Below are 21,473 nucleotides of genomic sequence, written 5' to 3'. Positions count from 1 at the left end.
CAAACATGAAATCAAACAATATTACTAGAGGATATGAATTAAAGGGGTTTCCACACATAAGAATATTTTCTTAGAGAGTCCAAGACACCCCAGATATTTGGGAGAGGTAAGACAGGACGGCTTTGGCAGACAAAAAGCACTTGTTAGTAAGTCATAAACCACCAGTTAACTCAAGGATGAAAGTTCTCTGAAGGTAAGAGTGTCTGTTTAGGGGAAGCTAGGTGGCACAGTGGATAAAGCACCGGCCCTGGTTTCAGGAGGACCTGAGTTCAAATCTGGCCTCAGATACTTGACACTTACTAGCTGTCTGACCCTGGGCAAGTCACTTAACCCTCATTGTCCCACAAAAAAAAAGAGAAAAGAAAACTGGGTCAGTTTAACACCTGTTTGTAAATCATCTAGGTTCAATCTCTGTCATTGCAAAGGATTTCTGATGTTAGGCTGGATTTTCATACAGTGAAGGAAATTCTGATAAATTAAATTCATCAATGTTTAAACCTCTCCTTTAACCTCTCCTTCCATGCAGCAATGCTACTTACCACATCTTCAATAAGTAAATAGCTGGTCTCTGCTAGAGCATTTCCAGTCATGGGGGGCTCTTTACTTTCTGGGAGGTATCATAGAATCATGGGGAAAGTACTCAATTTTGAGTCCAAAAACTTGGTTTTAAGTTTTGACTTCACAATCTGCAAACCATGAAACTTCGAGCTTGTAATGTATCCTCTCTGAACCTGTTTTCTCACCTGTAAGAAAGCATAGCATAGCTTTAATCTCACAAGTTTATTCTAAGGGATAAAATGAGATTAAATATATAGAACACTTTACAGATCATGAAGCACTATAAAAATATGAGCAATGACTATTTAAGGAAATTCTCCTGTCTTAACGTGTTCTAGAAACTAGACTAGAATAACTAGTTCAGCTCAGAACTTTGAAGATTATCCCTTCATTCTTGGCTCTGAGCTCCAAGCAACACATAAAAAAGGAAATTAGAAGTCATCCAGAACCTGTTTCTAGTGCCTGGCACTTATACAAGTTGGTTGCACAACCAAGGTGAAATCCCTGTCTGTATATATTGCTGTGCCCATAGTAGTCCAGCACAGAGTAGCTTGACTTATTTCACCTCACTCTTTTTGCTACTACCTGCACCATGAAGGCCGCAGCTGCATGCATGTTCCTAATGTTGTCACTAATGCCCATCTTCAGTGAGTATCTCTTTTCCAGTATGATCTTAGCTCCCCATACCAGCTGTCCTCTTACAATGACTGACCCAGAAAGCCCAGAATAAAGATATTTGAGAAGTAGATGAGCTTTCTGTTCAGAATGAGAGCATTGAAAAGAAATAAACATGCTTTTCTGACTTTTTAAGAGAAATAATGCATTGTCATGGCTGGAAAGGGACCTTAAGAGACAGGAGTCAGATTATTAGAGTTCAAGTGGGCAGTAGAACAGACAAGATTAGAGGGCAAGGTATCTTGGTCTATAGAAAGGCAGAATTGTAAGAGATCATAAAAATATACTTTTAAATTTTAAATGGGTAAACAGAATGTTAGAGTTTGAAATGGGTTTAGAAGACAGAATGGAAACTGTTTGAGCTACAACAGATACTCAAATTGAATTTTAGGGTTGAATGGGTCTTCAATTTTGACCTAACCCCCTCAATTTCCAACATTCTGTGACTAACAGCTATCCCACCAGGGACCCAACTGGCCTGCTCCAGTTGGGCAATGCAACTCTCTTTCCCTCTCCTTTCCCCTAACCTGCCTTCCTTTCCTCTCCCCTCCTCTCCTCTCCTCTCTTCTCTCCTCTCCCCTCTCCTTTCTTTCCCCTTCTCTCCTTCTTTCTATATCGGAAATCACACTCTTACCTGCTGTCAATCTGCCCAAAGGAATGCAAATTTCTCTACAGAAATCTCTCAAGATTTCTTGGGGCTTACCAGCAAGAAGTCTTTTAAGGACTCCTTAAACCCAAATAACTGGCCTTCATTGATTAGCCAACAATGGGTCCCAGCCCAGGTCTCATTTTGCAATTGTTTGACCTCTTGGCTCAGAGTGGGCCTAAATAAAAATTGTATCTCTTTTGGCCAGAAACCCTGAGGGTCCTCCCCACCACCCTGTTATCTATCCATTTATTTATTTTTCAGGGCAATGGGGGTTAAGTGACTTGCCCAGGGTCACACAGCTAGTAAGTGTCAAGTGTCTGAGGCTGGATTTGAACTCAGGTCCTCCTGAATCCAGGGCCAGTGCTTTATCCACTGCACCACCTAGCTGCCCACATTTATTTTCTTTTGACTGGGTAAAAGAGGCCTTTTTTGCCTCCTTTCTTACCTAGCCTTAATCACTGAATAGGCATTGCTTCAGGCAAACTGAGACCAGGGCAACGCATTAGTTTAAAAGTCCAAGGTCTCCCACTGTATCCTGGGCAATCTCCAGTTGTCCTGATATATATCTCACCACTGAACCCAGATGACTGGAAGAAAGAGTGAGGCTAGTGACTTTGCACATCCCTGCCTCGCTTAAATCCAATCCATTGCAAGTAATGACATCGCCTCCTGTTATGGTCCTCTTCAAGAATGAAGGACAAACAACAGCAATACCTCCCCTCATTTTACAGAAGTGGAAACTGAGGCAGAGGTAGGGTAGAAGAAAGAACTTATTTTCTTCCTTATTATTACATAGAACTTCTAGTCACATTAGAAGAGAGTACTTACTAAGGCTCATGGTGAAGGAGGAAGAGCATTCTTGGGTCATTTGGGAGACTATGTAGGCTTTTGTTTAATCCAGTCTTCTTTATTTCCTTTCCAGATGTAGAGTCAGCCTCAAAAAACCAAGTAAGTCTTCTTTCTCCAATCCTTTTGTTCTTAAACTTCTATCTTATAATGGCAATGCATGCAGGATGAATGTAATGACAAATTTAAAATAAATTGTTTCGTATGTAAATCACTGTAAAACATATTATTAAAAGGGAATTATTCCTACAAGGCATTCTGACAACAACCAAACCTCCAACTGGCTGTTCTCCAAATGTAAATGTTAAAGTTTTGAGTTAGATTAATAGAATCCAGGTACATACGAGCCAGAAACTGAGAATATTCAAGTATGACAGCTATTGCTAAAGGTCTCAAATCAGAAATCAATGATATAGGAAACTCTCGGCCTGGAAATTACTCTTCCAACGTGGATCAGTTATTTAGCTATTATTTATCAGATTAAAAAGGAACAAAATCAGGGCAGTTAGGTGGCACAGTGGATAAAGCACTGGCCTTGGATTCAGGATGACCTGAGTTTAAATCCAGCCTTAGACACTTGACACTAGCTGTGTGACCCTGGGCAAGTCACTTAAGCCTTATTGCCCCACCAAAAAAAAGGAACAAAGTCTTTGGAGGCCTACTTGCTATGGTGATCCAGTTGGTCATCTATCTACCACTCTGCCTCTTATTCTGCACATAGTAAATGTGCAATAAGTGTCTGTTGAATTGAAGATTAGGACTCTGTAAACCCTAGCTGCCCCCCATCCTGTGACTGTGAAGTAAATATAGGCGAGGGAAGGCAGATAAACTGATCTCAGGGGTTTTGTGTGAAGGTTGTGGGTTATGATTTCCAATGCGTCTCTAGGCCATTATTTTTTTTTTAGATTCAGAGACGTAAGAAGCTCCAGATTTTTGGAAAACGGACTTTCCAAAAAACATTTGAGCCAAAGGGGAGATAACACATATTATTTCTTTGCAGGTGGACTGCAATGGCTTTAAAAAATTGCCACCAGGCCAGGAACAGGTCTGCGTACAAATATATGACCCGATATGTGGCTCTGATGGAAAAACATACTCCAATAAATGCTTTTTTTGCTTTGCTGTTAAGTAAGTATGGGCATCAAATGGAAAATAAGTGAGGGGAGTTTTCCCTTTTATTAAGCTGGAATCCTCTTCCCTTAAAACACAATTCAACAACTACAGCCCCCTAATTCTGGTGGTCCTATCATCTGGGACCCGCGGGGGGCGGGGGGTAGTGGTTAACACAATGGAAACACATTTTGGCATCATGAATAAGGTCAGGATCAAGGGACCATTACTCCTTGTCCTTAAAACAAACCCCAACCATCAGATCAGGATGTATCATCAAGGCAAATGATTTACACCCCTCTCTGTCACATTTCTTCTATCCTTTGTCCTTCCCCATACCAACACATACAAACAAAATACGTGCAATAATTCCCAAGAGCAGAGTTAATGAAGTCAGACAAAAGGTAGTACACTTAATGGATGGAGAACTGATTTAAAGATAGAAAGATCTAGGTTCAAATCTCCACTATGATATTAACTAGCAGTGACTTTGGCCAAGGCATTTAAGCCCCCTAAGCCTCAGCTTCCTTTCCTGTAAAGTGGGAATAATGATATCTGTATTTCCTTCTACTTCACAGGATAACATGAGACTCAAATGAGATAAAGCATATACCTTTCTTTCCAAATTTTAAAGCACTACATAAGTATCAATTACATTATTATGATCTTCATTATTCCTTTCCTGATCCCATTTAGGGGTAATAGAACCAGCAGATAATGGCCTGCTCATATCCTATATTTGGGTTTCCTTCTAGTTCAAGGTGTAACATTTACATCTCATTTAGGTCAGTGTCTTTTAACTCTAGTATATCTCCACACCTCTACTAAAATACTTCTTTGCTGCCTCATGGTAGCAGGGAGGTGGCTCTGGATTCTTAAAAGCTCTTTCAGGTGTGTGTAAGTTTCTGGCCAGGTCATACCAATACAGAAATATCTTCAATCATTAGTATAGTGACAGACTCTGTCATTGGGACATCAACAAAACTCATTACTAGATGGGTTGGCTACCAAGTGATAAATTTTCTTTTGTCACACCTATACACCAAGACTGACTAGGAAGGTTGGAAGGGACTGTAAACTGTTTCAATGGAGGGAGTTCTTATGATAAAATTACAGAACCTTGAAGAATTAGTTTCTACAACTCCTGGTAAAGACCGAATTGGAGTGAAGCAAAGATATGGTATTGACTAATAGACAACCATAAGTCACTGCCTTTTTAAAAGAAATAGGAAGTGACTTGAGAAGACTAATAGTAAAACATTCTTCTTCCCAAGATGGTGGACTGGTAATGTGAAACAAAACATATTTTTTAACATGATTAATGTGTTGATTGTTTATTTGTTTTTTAATGGATTTATTTGTTGCTAGGGAGGGTTCTGTGGACAGGAAAGGGGCAGATGAGGGAGTGGAGGGAAATTGGGGCATGGCAGTGATTTTTTTTTTAAAGAAGGTTCGTTAAACATTTTAAAGAAAAAACAAGAGCAGTTAATGAGTTTTCTAGGAATATTCAGAGAGGGAAAGCAGCAGAGCATTATATAAACATAGACTCTCAAAGTCCGAGGGGATATCAGAGTTCAACTAATCCTAGCCTTTACCCAGTGTATAAATCTCTTTTACCTCACTGCCAAGTGGTCATCTCACTTCTGTTTAATCACTGCCCATGACAAAGAGCTCATCACCTCCCAAGGCAACCTCTTCCATTGTTTTCTGCTCTACAAAGAAGGCAAAGCTGAACTAGTTGGTCCCTAAGGTCTTTTCGAAGTTCTATAGTTTGACTCCAGAAAGTGGGCCTGTGGCCTAGTGTTCCTCACTTAACTTTCTGTTCTCATTCCACAGGCAGAGCAATGACAAAATCAAGTTTTCACATTTTGGGAATTGTTGAATCAAAGCTGCAGTTCAGAAATATTCTCTACTTCTTTTCCTTCCAACTAGAAGATCAACACACAAGACATCTGTTTTTTCCAGAACATTCTCCTACAGAATGTTTGTTTGATCTTCAGCACTGCTTATAGAATAAAAGCAAAATTCACTCATTTCTTTTGCTGAATTCTGTTAGTTTGAAAGAAAACAGGGAACCTAAGGGGCAGTAAGATCCCAATTGTCATAATAGGATTGAAACTAATGATGTTCCATCAAAAGAAGATTTGTAGGGGGAAAGGAGAAACATGCTCACTGGCTTCAAGGCTTAAACTCAAGGAATTAAATCAATTCAAGGAATCAAACTTTTTGTCCTGGTCCCAGATGATAGGACCACCAGAATTAGGGGGCTGTAGTTGTTGAATTGTGTTTTAAGGGAAGAGGATTCCAGCTTAATAAAAGGGAAAACTCCCTGACAAGTAAGAGTCAAATAATACTGCAATGTACTACCTCAGGAAGTAGTGACATTTTGGTAATGAGTTTGTCAAGCGTCAAATGACCACTTCTTGGGTATTTTGTAGAGTATATTTTTGCTGTTTCAGGGATGGAATGTCTTCTATGAATGCCACGATCTATTCAATCTTTTGAGACCTTAAAGCTTTACATCCTGTCAACAGACTGTCCTATAAAAATGCAAATGGTCCAGAGAAATAGTAAATTTTATTTATTGAGAATCAGACCTCACTGTAAAAAAAAAAAACATCCAGGAAAAGGATCTGTGGAAAGAGGAGAAAAGTCCCTAGCAGAGGGAAGGCATCAGAGGATGCATAAAATTTAGTCTTTTTGATCTTTAGGAAGGTTTCTGTATGACTGTGATTCTTTCTATTTGGGTACATTTAACCTAATAAGAAGCAATTCAGAATGTTGCTGTTAATCCTTAGATGTTAAGACCAGATCCCTACAAATTTGCCTTTGTCTCAAAGTGACCATGCCATGGATTAGTGGAAAGACCAGGAAATCTGGAGTGAGAGTTTAAATCTTGGATCTGTAATTCACTCCTTGGATAAACTGGAGTACATCAGTAAACCACTGTGGGCCTCATCCTTTTCATAGATAAAATGAAGGATTTTAAATTAGATTACTCTCTAAGGGTTCTTCTACCTATGGTCTAAATAACCTATTGAGAAAGCTCTGGGAGGACTTGTGTCACCTCTGATTCATGGATTGTCTTATATGTCCAGGTTCCCAGTGGTTAGAAAGGTCAGTGTTATGAGCATAGAACGTTAAAATCTTTCATTTTAGGGTAAAAGTCACATGACCAAAAAAGCAGAAGACTAAATATCTCTAGTCCTCATGAACTCTCAAAAACTACCCCAAATAAAGATTCTATGCAAGAGGTAAAGAAATTGCAACTATCTTCATATCCCAAAATACAGAGAAGCCTACCAAGCCTTATGAATTAACAATAGAGAAGCTAATCAGTAACATACTCACTCAGTGTCCCCCTCCTCCCATGCCTCTGAACTCTGGAATGGCACACAATCTGACCCATTAGCTTATGCTTTGGGGTCCACACAGCAATTTTCTTGTAACCATTCAGTGGCAACAACAGCAGAATTCAACTCTGTCTACCCATTTTCAGGGGAGGGAGTGATATAAAAAGGAAGTAGGTAGCAATACTCAGCTAGAGAATTAAAGAAGAGATGGAAGAGCAAAGGATCTCAAGATTCACCTCAAGGTGCCTACCCTGCAAATCTGATCCTAACCATAACTGGGAAAAAAAATAAAATTCAATAAAGGAGAGATATTCAAAACATTCCTAGAAAAAACCGGACCTGAAGACAGGATTTGCTTCTCAAACACTGCATACAAGAGAAATACAAGGTTAAGCAAACACAACAACCAATGACAGCAAGAACCTACCAAAGAGAAACCATTAAGATATTTCTTGCTAAATATATAGGAGATGACATGGGTGAGAGCAAAATCCAAAGGAAATGCTAGTGGAGAAAAGGGCCTGAAACGTCAAAGGAAAAAAAAATATCAGAAAACCCTGCTTATGGGTAAATCAATGTTTCTGAGGGGTTAAATTACACAGTGGGAGGGCATGTTTACATAGGGTAGGGAAAGAAGGGGGCAGAAGATAGAAAGGAATATATGATGCACTCTATTCAAATCAAAGTTTAATAATGAAGAGAAAATAACTCCTGTATTCTTTCAGGAAGAAAATCTAAAGAGAATGGGTGAACAAGAAAAGGGAGAGATTAAAAAAGAGGGAAAGAAATGGGAGAAAGTTAAAGGGGAAATTTTGGGGTTTTGGTGGAAGGTGTTGTTGCTGTATCACTAAGGAATGCTCCTGTGGGTGAAGACAGTTACTCTGCCAAGGGTAATAGAGACCTTATTCTGGGTATTGTTAGAAATGCAGCTAACAGTTCATAGTGTTGCACAGCTCTAGTGTTAGCAGCCCTAGTGTTGGCAGCCCTAGTGTTGCTAGCAGGTTGCTGTTCAAAAATTCCAAGCAGACAGCAGTTGTTGAGTGAAGGCTTTATTCATCTTCTCGAAGATAGGCAGATTGGATAAGAAAATAAAACTCCATAATTTATAGCTCAGAAGAAATACATTTTAAAAACAGACAAATATAGAATAAAATTGAGGCATAAAAAATTTCCCATTTTAAAAAAAATTTTAGTCAATCCAAGAAAGCAAAATTTGTAATCATACTGGGGTAACTCTCCTTTTGAGAAGCTAAAGGACTGACACACCTAACAAGTAAGGGAGATAAGCCTATTAGGCTGGGCTGCTGTCTGATAGACTCCAAGGGACAGAGATAACTCAGTAAGTTAGGACCACCATCCCTTACTCAGGCTTTCCCCATACCCAAAGGGAACTTTCCATAGTCAGATGGTCACCCCATCCATCCCCCCACCATCTGTCCTCTATAAAGGCTTTGGTTTCCCTCCTGAGGAGAAAAGTATCTCAGAGAATCTTGTCTCTGAGCCATTTTCTCCCTTGAGGCAAGTCTTTGAAAGTGACCAAATAAAAGACTACTTTATTCTAATTGGATTGTGTGTGAGAGGGCATAATTTTTAAAGAGGAATACCTAAGGACCCCCACTACCTATTTCCTCAAGACAAAAATTCACTACACAAAAACGGATAAACAAAGAAACCCAATTGTGCTGTCATGAACTATGTCACTATTAAAGGTATATACTCAGGGTGGTGGTGCAGTGGATAAAGCACTGGCCCAGGATTCGGGAGGACCTGAGTTCAAATCCAGGCTCAGATACCACTTGACACTAGCTGTGTGACCCTGGGCAAGTCACTTAACCCTCATTGCCCCGCAAAGAAAGAAAGAGGTATATACTCCAAATGTTTTAGTATTTAAATTCATAAAGGAAATATTAACTAAATGATAAGAAAGCACAGGAATACAATAGTGGCAGGAGATTTCAATTTCTTCTCAGTTTTGAATAATTCTAACAAAAGATAAATCAAAGTATCACACATGACTTGGTTCTTGGATATCAGAATCAAGAGAACATTGTGCACAGAGACAGTGATATTGTTTGATGAAGAACTGTGAATGACTTGACTATTTTTAACAAAACAATGATCCAAAATAATCCCAAAGGATTACTAATGAAACATTCTATCTACCTCCAAAGAAAGAACTGATATTGACGGAACAGACTGAAGCATGCCATTTTTCACTTTCATTTTTTCCTTTTAATCAAGTTTTCTTGTACAAAATGACAAATATGGTAATGTTTTACATAATCATATATGTATAAATGATGTGGGATGGAATTAGGGTGATCAGATTGATCATGAGTTGTGTCAAAGAATTACAAGACTCAGTGAATCAGTTTACCAAGTTTTATTGAAAGACCGTTGACCACAGGGAGAGAACCAGAAAAAATGGAAAGGTATCAATCACTCAAATAGAGAAAGAAAAGACAGTTATATTTATAGTATGGATAAACTGATTATCAGTCTCATTATAATAATCTCCACCTTAAGGAGGTACAGGGGACGGCTTATCCTAAATTGGAGTTCCTGGGGTCCTAAACTAACCCCTGAGGCGGGTATCTTTTTTCCATGGAGCTAAGTTTTGGGGGTTTACAAGTCATAAGATGAGCTGGGGACAAATTTGGCCTTTTCTGCACGTTACCCCAACTTTCCAAGTTCAGTGTCCCTATGTTTTTCATTCTCAGGCCTAGTTTCTGGGTATTAACATTTTTCAATTAAGATTTCTATAACCTATCTCTTATTTAAGGTCTCTATGACCTGTCTCTTTATGTTTTTTATTGTAGGTGCTGATTAATGGGGGTAATTAATAGGAGCCAGATCTCCAGGTACCAAGAACCTAGGCCCTGACTGATGAGGGCCCAAGTGTTAAGTTATCTATCAATCCCTTTCAGAATCCCTCTTAGAGCTCAGATCTAAATCAGAGCTTTGGTCTTGGGTTTTTCTATTAATTCCTTTTTTACCTCCTACATCATAACCTATTTCTGATTTCTTGCCACCTCAGGGAGGAGTAGGGGAGGGAGGGGTAAAAATTGGAACCCAAAACTATAAATAAAAGTTTATTACATTAAAGAAAATAATTAAACTTGCACACATTCTAATCAGGGATGAAGAAAAGTTTTCTTTTATTTGGTGCAAGGGAATGTGGCCAGGAGGGAAAGTTTAAGACTTAACCTCTTGGGGAGGAAATTTAAGACATTTTCCTCAGTGAGCTAGAGGGAAGGCAATGCCTTTATAGAGGGCAGATGGGGAGACTTGAAACTGGAAAGTTACAGCTTTGGGGTGGAGAGGAGAGAGAGGGATACTTGAAATAGTTGGTGTCATATTCCTGAGCCATTTTAGAGTTTTCGGCCAGTTTTGCAGAACTGTTTTTTTTTCTTTATTATTTGTCATAAAGGATGGTTTTCTGGGAGGAGGAAAGGGGGTAAACTACAGTTGGAAATGTAGGTGATATAAATCAAAATACATCAATATTTTTTTAAAAAGTAAACAAAACAGTGAGGAACCATGAGGAATGGTTTTCAGTGAATGCATAGGATACCTTGATTCTGGGATAACTTTTCTATGGACCCATGTGTGGGAGGGGGTTACCCGAGGGCCATACACAAATAAGGAAACAGAGACCCAAGGAGATTAACTGACTCCTGCAGGATTCTCCAGATAGTAAATAGCAAAACAGAGATTTCCGCAAAAATTCTTTGACTCCAGATTAAATGCTCTACTAAATCAAGCTTTCAATTCTACTGTGAAAATGAGCAGGTTATTTCCTCCTTAGCAGAATTTGAGGCTTTTGACCAGCTGCAAAGCCTCAAGGCCTCATTCTATATACCACTTAGGGCTGGCCCTTTCCACAGTTGTCAAGGATATGAGTGCTTCTCTTTTCAGAATTGGGCAACAGTGCCCCAAAAGGCAGACCTAGCCTCCTGCATAGGTTCATGATTGGCACTTTGGGAGAAAAGTTTTAAAATACGTATACCTTTCTCTTGTTTAAGGGATTTGGATTATTCCCCGCCATGCATGTCCTGAAGGAAGCTGTCCTCTGAGATGACCAGTTCTGAATATGAACTAACATGGTCAAAGAAAGTGACTCAGTCAGCTTTTTCATATCCAACCTCAATTGGAATTTTATTGCTTCTAATAGGAGTCTATAATTCATCTGGGTCTCCTGACTTACCTGAAAATAAACAGACTCCCAGGATAAAATTAGATTACTTTGTGCTATTCGAATTTCTGAATGTTTTATTTTTCTCTGGAGAGAAAACCATATTCTTATAAACTTATTAAATCATAGATATCAGGTATGCAAAAGATCATCTATGATGATCACATAAGATTTATGCCAGGAAAGCAAGGATGATTTAATATTAGAACATAAAAAGCTGGAGTCATAGTATATCAATAACCACAGAAAAGGCTTTTGCCGACATAAAACACACATTTATGTTCAAGCACTAGACGGGATGGTAATAAGTGGATCTTTCATCAAAATGGTAGTGTCAAAAACTAAGAACTGGTATCATCTGTGATGGAAAACACAAAAGGCCTTTCCAATAAGCAGAAAGGGCTATCAGATGTGTTGTAAAGCAATCATGTAGCCCAGCTTTCACATGTACCAATCAATCCCTGAAGGGGATCTGGCATTATCAGCCTAAGCTCCCAGTGCTTCTCCTTTGACTCTGCTCCTTGCAAATGGTGATCCAGATTATTGGCTCTCAATGCTCTAAACTGCTCAGATAGGAAATAAAACCCACTCCTCTCATCCTTTCCCTCACTGCTGTGTTTCATTTGAGTTCACTTAACAGAGCCTAGTAATATACAGAACTTCAATCACAATACTGGAAATGAATACAAACAAATGCTTCAAAATAACCAATGTGGACATTTACTTAGCTGTGAATCCTTTCCAAAGCAGGCAGCCAACCCTCTTTTCCCAGGACAGCCCGAAACACAAATAGTGCAACCACATCAGGGCTGCTTCACTCTTGTACTGGAGATTTAGCCTCCAGTCAGTTGGAATGTCACTTTCATGATCTGAATGGGCTCAAACTCTCTTCCAAAGGCAATGTTATTTGAGCCAGAATGGACAACCCAAGGCAAGTTTGATCAGGTGCCAACCCTTCATTTCAATGGTATTATCCCCACTCCAAGATCTTGTTGCCTCTGGCAAGGTCTGTCTTTGTACAAAGAAGAGGTAATTAAGTCATCTTCTGAAATGACTTTGGAGGGGATTTATAATACAGCCTCATTTTGTAAATAAGGACACTAAAGGTCAGAGCCATTAAATGACTTTCTTAGGACAAGTCAGGTAAGTAGCAGAACAAGGATTTGAGTCCAGGACCTCTAACTCCAAAAAGTACTCTTTTGACTATGCCACATTGCTACTTGAGGCCATTTACCAAGAGATCTCTCAGTTCACCCTTCTTATATCACTCAGATGCCTACAATATCCTCTACCCCTATATCACATGAAGAGGTGGTCCTTCTCCTTGCCAAAGCAAACCCATCCACCTGTACCAGTGATTTCATTCTATCCCATCTCCTCCAGCAGATTGTCCTATCATCCTCACTCTTATTTACCTGCAGTCTCTCCTTGTTTACTATCTGCTTCCCTATTTCCTTTAAACATGACTATGGGGGCAGCTAGGTGGCGCAGTGCATAAAGTACCGGCCCTGGAGTCAGGAGTACCTGAGTTCAAATCCGGCCTCAGACACTTAACACTTACTAGCTGTGTGACCCTGGGCAAGTCACTTAACCCCAATTGCCTTACCAAAAAAACAAAACAAAACAAAACAAAAACATGACTATGTCTACCCATTCCCACAATTCATTTGATCCATCTAACCCCACTGAAAATCATGCCTTAGCTTGCCTTCTTTTTGTGGCTAAACTCCTTGAGAAAGCTGTCTACAATAGATGCTTCCACTGTCTTTCTGGGGTTTTTTTCTTAACTCTACACTCTGGCTTCTGACCTCATCATTGAACTGAAACTGCTCTCTCCAATGTCTCCCTTGATCTCTTAATTGCCAAATCCAGTCTTACATGCTCCCATATCTTTCTTTAATCCACTGACACTGTTTCTCATGTGTCCCTGGGTATTTTCACTGGCTGTCCCCGATGCCCATAGTGCTCTCCCTCACCATCTCTGCTTCCCTTGAGTTCCAGCTTAAATGAATCTTTTGCAGGAAGCCTTTTCCAGTCCCCCTGAATTCTATTGCCATCCCTATTGATTATTTCCTATTTATCCTGTATATAGTTTGTACATAGATGTTTGTGCATGTTGTCTCCCTTGTTACTTTGTGAGCTCCTTGAGGGCAGGGACTGGTTTTTTTTGTTTGTTTTTTTGTTGTTGGTTTTTTTTTTTTGATGGGGGGAGGGGGAGGTCATGGTTTTTGTTTGTTTGTTTGTTTGTTTTGCCATTCTTTGTATCCACAAAGTAGATCCACACAGTGACTAGCACATAATAACACTTAATAAGTGCTTATTGACTGATTACTTGATTGAGAAAGATCTTGAAGAACTTTTTAGTAAAGCATAAATTTACTAATAAAGAGGGTCAAGTGGTTACCTGAGGTTAGCCAAAAGAAAAGGAAAAACAACCCTTTTATATAAGCATAGAACAAAGAACAGAAGTTTGTAGGTGGGGAGAATAATGATTGGCTAAAGGACTGACAGCAGTCAAAATATTGAACGTGGGCTGGTATCAACTCATCCCATCTTGATAGTATTGATTGATATTGTCCACATGGTCTTGTAGGAATAACTAATAACAGATAACAATTTTTTTTCTAATTGTACAAGACCAGCTAGAAACAATCTATTTCCTAAAATGGTACCATGCTGGCTGATAGAGATAACAACAGATGTCTTGGAATTGAACCAGGATAATTAACAGTATAGAAAATAACACATTTACTTGACATAAAGTGTTTTGCAGGTGATGCTGAGATAACAATTCCCTTTGAATTAAAATGTTTTATTAGAGAACTGACCCCAAAACCAGGACACCAAAATTTGGACAGTGCTGATAGCATTTGCAATGTTTCACTAGTATATAAATAACTGAGTAAGTTAGTAAAAATAATTAGTTAAACTAGAAAGCTACCAGCTGACTTCTCAGAAGACTCATACCAGGTAAAATATTTTGTAGTCTCCCTGATACTTCTCTTCCCTTACTCCCCCATGCAAGTAACCTTCAGAGTTTATAGCATGACAATTGTCCTTATATATTTTGTGCTACTTTTCCAAGGCACAAAATTTCTAATTTCCTATAGAACTACATTTCACAGGAATCAAACATTAATGGAAAGTGGAGGTAGGAAAGACTGGGTAGGTAACTTCCCACTGTTAAATTGTCATACCAGAATGGTTTAGATTAAAAATATAAACCAGCAGTATTTGTGTTGTATTTCTGGTTGAAAAATGGGGATAATACTTGAACCTGCTAAAGATTTAATTGTAACATCAAAAGTAACTAAATGCATTCTCTGTTCTGTGTATTATGGATCCTGTTGAGAACAAAGTATTTTCCTTACTGTGTAGCTTAGTTCCTGATGACCCTTTCCTTAGCATCCCATGTGACCAGGTTATTCTGAAATTTAATTCATAATGAGGGAGAATGATCCCCATCTACCATCTACCTGTTTCCATCAACATGAGCCATGTATCTGTGAATCTCCATAGAAATCTGTCACTAAAGATCCTTGAGGTGGATGAAGCCTCCTGTCTCAGGAAGATAAAAATTATTTTGATAACCTTCATTCTGGCACTTTGTAATTTTTGGGGTAGTATTATTAAACAAACTTCTGACTTTTTAATGGTACCAAGATAGAGCACCCAAGAGATAGTCATTTCCTAGATTGAGTGAGTGTTGAGGTATTAGGCTTTCTCACTTATGAAATTTTGCTTCATGGATTAAAACCTTATATTGACTTGGCATATATTTTTGTACTTACTTCTCCAACGTTCATGTTGTTTCTCCCCAATAAAATGAACACTCTTTATGGTCAGAGCAGTTTTAGGTTTGTTTTTATGTGTCTAGCATCTAGCATAGTGCCTGGCACACAGTAGTGTTTAATAAGTATTTATTAAATGAGGAATATGCCAGGCAGTGAGTAATTGAGCAATTCAGAAAAGTTAAAGCAACATACATCGTCAGTTTTGAAATGGAAATTTAGCAATAGTTATGAAGTTATAGCCTCCTCCCTAGTAACTCACATGATCAACAAGGAAGGAAAAAAAATAAAACAAGAATTTCATAAGCCCCTACTATGTACTGGGCAAGTGCTAAGCATTTTACAAACACTTCACTTATATTCACAACCATGGTGAGAGGTAGTTGCTATTATTATCTCTATTTTACTTATGAGGAAACTGAGGCAAACAGGTTATGTGACTTAACCAGGGTCACACAGTTAATTAATATCTGAAGCCATATTTCAACTTGGGTCTTCCTGATTTCAGGCCTAGCTCTGTATCCACCTAGCTGCCTATGTATTTAAGTGTCTACTATGATATAGGTATTTTGCTAGATCCTGGGGACATAAATATAATAGATAAAACAATTCTTACTTGCAAGAAACTTACAGGCTGATTAGGAAGGAAACAAAAAGATAATCAACATATAGAATAAATGTAAAGAGAATAAATATGAGGTGATTTGAGAGGAAGTTTATATTTAATTTTAGAGGCAATTGAAGCAGCTAGGTGCTATTGTAGATAGAGTGCCAAGCCTGGAGTCAGGAAGACCTGAGTTCAAATCTGGCCTTGACACTTTAGTGGCTGTGTGATCTTGGGTACAAGTCACTTAATGCCTTAATGCTATTTGCCTCAGTTTCCCCACCTACTCCAAGGAGAATCCTCTCATAGAACACAAGGTAGAATCACATGGAGGAAGAAATTTTAAAATGGACAGATACAGGGCTAACAACCTGAATAATTTATAATTTGTAAGATACCTGTGGAAGAAGTAGCATCTGTCCCTCATAGGCTAAGGTGGCTTCCATTTGAGGAAAAGAAATAGAGGTCCATCTTAAGTACTGATTGGACTAGTACAAAGCTTCTTAAACTGTCACCATAAGAACTTTCTTTGATCAAGTTCTTTTATTATTTGCTCATTTTCCAGGCCTATTTCTTAACTTTTAACCTTAAGTTAAAGTTGGGCTCTTCTCTTGTGATAGAAGGCACACTGTTCCAACCTTGAGGGTTTTTGTGCTACTGTTTTCAGAGCTAGTTCTGGAGGTCTGTAGGTTTCAATTCTTCCAGGGCAGTATGATCCAAGGAGAGGTGTAGTCCCTTCTTTCCTGTGCAGATGCTCTGGTCTATGAGGGACCACAAGCACCATCTTCTGACCTAGAATAATGTCCTGGGTCCCCACTTTTGCTAGTGTTCCTCCTTGCCCTAGGATTCTGACTCACAACCTAGTATGGACAATGGAACAGAGTCCTGCTCCCAGTGCCAACAAAGGGTCCCCTGTAATCTTCTTCTGACCAGTTGTACAACCCTCTAATCATCTGTGGACCAAGAGGTCCATTTGTCACTGCTGCTGCCCCATTCAATTGCCCCCAAGGCCTGCTATTGGCTTACTTGGAGTAGCTGGTTCTGGACTGTGTTCCACTCTTACCCCAGGGAGATCTTTCCTGGCAACCTTCTAAGGTACCTTGTCCTGAAAAATTGTTTCACCCCCTCCTTTTGTTGGTTCTGCCACTTCAGAATTAATTTTTGAGGTGTTATTTTCATGTTGTTTGGAGGGGAACTTGGGAGAACTCAGGGGAGTCCCTTCCTTTACCCTGCCATCTTGGTTCTGCCCCATCTCAATATTTTTAAATGCATAAGATACTTAAGACTACAATAGAAATGATAGTGAAAAATAAAGATGTATTTTTCTTCATCTAAATTTACTGAAATCTGTCTACAGACCGTCAAGGAATCTGTGAACCCCAGTGAACTAAGCTCCCCTGACGTGAAGAATAAGGAATTCTCCTAGGGTTGTCTTGGATCAGGAGCCTGCCGCCCTGGACTCATCTTTTCCAGGATTTTGGCATTCCAGAGTTGATACAGGCACTTAACTCCCTCTGCTTCTAACACCCCTGGTTTCTCACTGTCTTCCCTTCTATTTCCATGAGGCTCTGGCGACATTAGAAGAAATGTCTAATGACCTGGTTGTCCTTCACTGAGGCCTTTTGATAACACCTTCGGAGTCCTCTGCAGAGCTTCCTCGTGGCCTGGCTTCTTAGGGACACCCATGTGTTACTGAGTCAGATTTTCCATTCTCAAGAGGACTTAAGCCAGTGGCAGCCCAGTCAGGGGGAACAAAAGGTAACTAGATATTTGTTCCCTTTTTGACTGGCCACTTTGTTTTCCATGGCTCAGCCCCATGGCCCTGGGGCTTTGGTTGAAATAGACAAGGAAAAGTAGAAAAGATCATATTTTAAATGGCTGCACCTCCAGTTACTAGACCTTAAACTCCATGAACAGTCTTCATATTCAAATTTAAGACTTAAAAAACAAGGGTCCAATTAGAAATAAGTTTAAGTCAAGATAAAAAAATTATTTTAGGGGAAAAGAAAAGGATTTGATTAAAAGTAGCTCTATGAAAAGTTTACATTTTTAAAGTAAAGTTTAGTTTTTAGTTCAAAAACAATTCTTTTTGCTTGAGTTTTAGCTACTTTGACAAATAAAAATAATGCCTTATCATTGAATATCCAAGAAGTTCTATATGTCTATATCTATTTCCCTGAGTACATACCCTACTGAAACATGTTGGACATGCTGGTGATCAGGTATGTATGGGCACAGGAAAGGCGAAAAGAACATTTTAGCTGAAACTTTACCCAATAGGCAAAAGAGAACCATTGAAGGGTTCTGAGTAGAGGAAGTAACCAAGCTAAATGTAAAAGATTGTTTTAGTGGCTACATAAAAGCTCCATTAGATTAGGAAAGTAAAGATAGGGAGACTACTTGGGCTACTATTGCAATAACCCAGGCGCAATATGATAAAGGCAAGTATTGTAGTGTTAAATGTGCTATTACTTGATGATTGATTCTATTTCAAATGTGAGAAGGTGTTTGAGTAGCCTCCATGCTTAAGAGGATCTCAACATTGTACTTGTAGATTTGAAAATGGGCAGGTTTAAATAAGTGACAACTGGGGAAAATAAATTGTCATCATATTAAACGCACAAAATCACAATCTAGTTGGACACATACCTAACAAGCAATCTCTCTTACAATATTCCCCATAAATTTTCATCCAGCCTCTGCTTGAAGACCTTCAATGAGAAAGAACCTGCTACCTCCTAAGGCAGCTCATCATATTTTGGATCAGTAAACTCAGCAAGCATTTATCAAGTACTTTCTATGCACCAGGGACTCTGTAATTGTGTGTGACAAAGACAAGCAGAAACTTCTTTGAGAGAAAGCACTAGCATTGAGGAGAAGTGAAAAAAGACGTGTGTTGACAGGCATCTTTTTGTAAACACTGGGGTCTTAGCTGAGACTTGGAGTAAGCCAGGTGTAATGATTGGAATGACACCACCTGCTGGAGAGCTACTGTAGGAAAGATCCGCCATGAGGAGAAGGTGTCTGAGGGCAAGCTATGTGATTTTCCTTGGCGTCAGGAAGTGATGTTTGCTCTTGGGTCCTGTCTATAAAAGAGGTGAGGCTTGCTCTTTCACTCTCTTTCTGGAGGACCTCAGCGGGGAGAGGAGTTGGAGACATTGGCTCCCTGATATAGACAGCTGAATCTAGGCTGCTCTCTCTCTCTTGACCAAATTCTTATTCTCCTTAATAAAAGCTTAAAAGTCCAACTCTTGCTAATGCTTATAATTTATTGGTGACCACTCATTAGATATTTTCGATAGACTAGCTAGAATTTTAGTCCCTTACACAGGGAAAAGCCTAGCTGTTTTTAAGTTTTTCTGCACACCAAGAGAAGCAAATGCTGCTGTAAAGTTCCCATCTTTATTCTTAGTTCCTAACTCTGAATCCAAGCAGAAAAAAAAAAATCTGATCTCTTTTTCATACAGCTGTATTTCAAATAGCTAACAGATACTTCCCCCAAGGCAACATACTGTAACAATTGGAATGATGCCACCTGCTGGACACTTACATTAGAATAGCTCTGCCATGAGGTGAAGATCTCTGAGGGCAAGACCATGCATCTTTTCCTTGACGTCAGGAAGTGACGTTTGCTTGTGGGAGGAAGAAGGGGGAGCCTGGTGCTCTGACTTGTGCTCTTTCCTGAGGACTCTTGTGGAGAAGGGAGCTAGAAATGTGCTCTCCCTTTAATAGATGAATGTAGGCCTTTCTCTCTTTACCAAATTCTTATTCTTCTTAATAAATGCTTAAAAGTCGAACTCTTGCTAAAGCTTATAATTTATTGGCGACCACTCATTAGATATTTTAGACAGAATAGCTAGAATTTTAGCCTTAACAATACCTAGTTCCGTCAATTGATTCTCATAAATCAAGTTCTCAGACCTTTCTCCTTCTGGTTCCCATCTTCTGGGCATGTCCTGAACAAAGTGCTAGTTTCCTAGTCCTATTCTCCATGCAGTGTCTTGTGACCTCTGATTATCCAAGTTCACTCTGACATAGGGCTCAAAAGGTGTTGTCAAAGATGTTGTTATTATTTAACCTTGTGATTAAGCTACCATTGTTAAGACTTTTGATGTAATATATGCCCAAGACCTCAGGCAGTTTATAGGATAGACTCTGTGTTGCATAATATTTTTCCCAATATACAGTAGAACATAGATATTTACTCAAAGGGAAAGCCACCTTCACATCCAAGATGCACTGCTGGCACTGGCACTGGCACTGGCACTGCTGGCACTGACCCGGCTCTCTTGATTCCTTCCAGCAAAAATTTAAACACCAACTTGTCCCTGCTTTTATCTGTAGTCGCCTTAAAATGAGAGCACCTGTTGCTTCATCAAAGTAATTAGCAGCAGCTTCTGCCTTTCTCTATACATAACTAACCTCCCTTGCTTTACTGTTTGTTAAATATCCCCAAGCTAAAGAAGAAAACTCCCAATAAATCAAATGATCTAAGCAAAGCAAATAAACAAAAAACCTTTGAGGGAATTGGAATTTGACATTAGCATTTTTTTAAAAAAAAGAGTATTTATGTGATATTTTCTAAACAAGATCAAAGGAAAGCATTTGTGCTCCCTACAGATCTGTCTACTATGTGCCACGAATAATTTCACATAACCTGGCCTCTATGTGAATATGTAAGCAGAACAAAAGAAATAAAACATCCTCTAGCTTTTCTCTTGAATAGTGGAGAACTAATAGAACAAATCAGTTATAACTGAATTAAAATCTCAGAGCCAATAAAATCACAATTCTAAACCACAAAACAATTTCCACTGCTTACAGTTTAGAGGTGGCTACATGTTTTTGTGTGTATGTGTGTTGCAATAACGGTTAACAATAAGTAACAATTAATTTTTTTAAATTCATAGATGACACTTACTCAGTAAATAGAAGTCCTCTCCAAAATCACTGAATTATCATTTTACACATCCTGATTTAGACACATCCTGATTTAAAAATCAATTAATAAGGAATAAAGAAAATGCTCACAATCTAGAGTTTTATACATAAAATGAATACATGATAATTTACTTATAACTTGGAAAAAATTGGTCACTGTTAGCCTGGATATAGTGAGGTATTTATGTAAAATTAAGTTTACTCAAAGATAAAACTTTAATAGATACTATTCCAGATGCAATTTCATAATTTTCAGAATCAGTATTGAGAAATTTTATCATATAAATAACAAACAAGTTGTTTCCCACTCTAGGTTGTAAATGTTTTGGGGAAGGGCTTACTTAGTACCTCTGTAGATAATGACTCAAAGTACTTCTAGTCTCAGGGCAAAATTTACAAAACCCCTTATTTCCATGCCATTTACACAAAGCTGATAAGGTTTTATAATGTTTTAAATTTTTAGTGAGTATGGTAAAGCCTCTCACAGAAAATGGGATTCCCAATAAATCAGAAAATCCTAATCCAAATATTACAGTCTTTAATCAGAAAGACATGTTGTCATTAAGATATTTTTTTAAAAAAATCAACAGTTTTTCCCAAATAAACCAAAGCACACACCTTTTAATATTAAGGACAATCTTTTAACTACAAGAGTATAATCACAACAATCAGATCAAATAAATTATCTCTAACAAATGAACTACACTCTAGGTGTTATTATGCCAAATTAACAGCATTCCTTATGATGGTA

The 21,473-nt window shown here is 38.6% G+C and overlaps 1 protein-coding gene across 1 annotated transcript; it reads left to right on the top strand.

Annotated features, from left to right (window-relative positions):
• Positions 1 to 1,150: 1,150 nt before the first annotated feature.
• On the top strand, positions 1,151 to 5,806 carry LOC122739150 (serine protease inhibitor Kazal-type 9-like). The gene is made up of 4 exons (XM_043980994.1): positions 1,151 to 1,205; positions 2,805 to 2,830; positions 3,729 to 3,856; positions 5,675 to 5,806. Exons 1-4 carry the CDS (start codon positions 1,151 to 1,153, stop codon positions 5,718 to 5,720), a joined length of 255 nt encoding a protein of 84 aa, XP_043836929.1. The 3' UTR covers positions 5,721 to 5,806.
• Positions 5,807 to 21,473: the final 15,667 nt, after the last annotated feature.

This window comes from Dromiciops gliroides, chromosome 2, assembly GCF_019393635.1.
Source record: "Dromiciops gliroides isolate mDroGli1 chromosome 2, mDroGli1.pri, whole genome shotgun sequence".
Classification (NCBI taxonomy): domain Eukaryota; kingdom Metazoa; phylum Chordata; class Mammalia; order Microbiotheria; family Microbiotheriidae; genus Dromiciops; species Dromiciops gliroides.
Note: the sequence above shows the minus strand (reverse complement) of the source record. Positions and strands in the feature narration are given on the sequence as shown.

Coding starts and splice junctions, on each gene's coding strand:
- LOC122739150 (XM_043980994.1), top strand. CDS start 1,151: ATGAAGGCCGCAGCTGCATGCATGTTCCTAATGTTGTCACTAATGCCC. Junction 1,206..2,804: donor GTCACTAATGCCCATCTTCA/GTGAGTATCTCT, acceptor TTTCCTTTCCAG/ATGTAGAGTCAGCCTCAAAA. Junction 2,831..3,728: donor AGTCAGCCTCAAAAAACCAA/GTAAGTCTTCTT, acceptor ATTTCTTTGCAG/GTGGACTGCAATGGCTTTAA.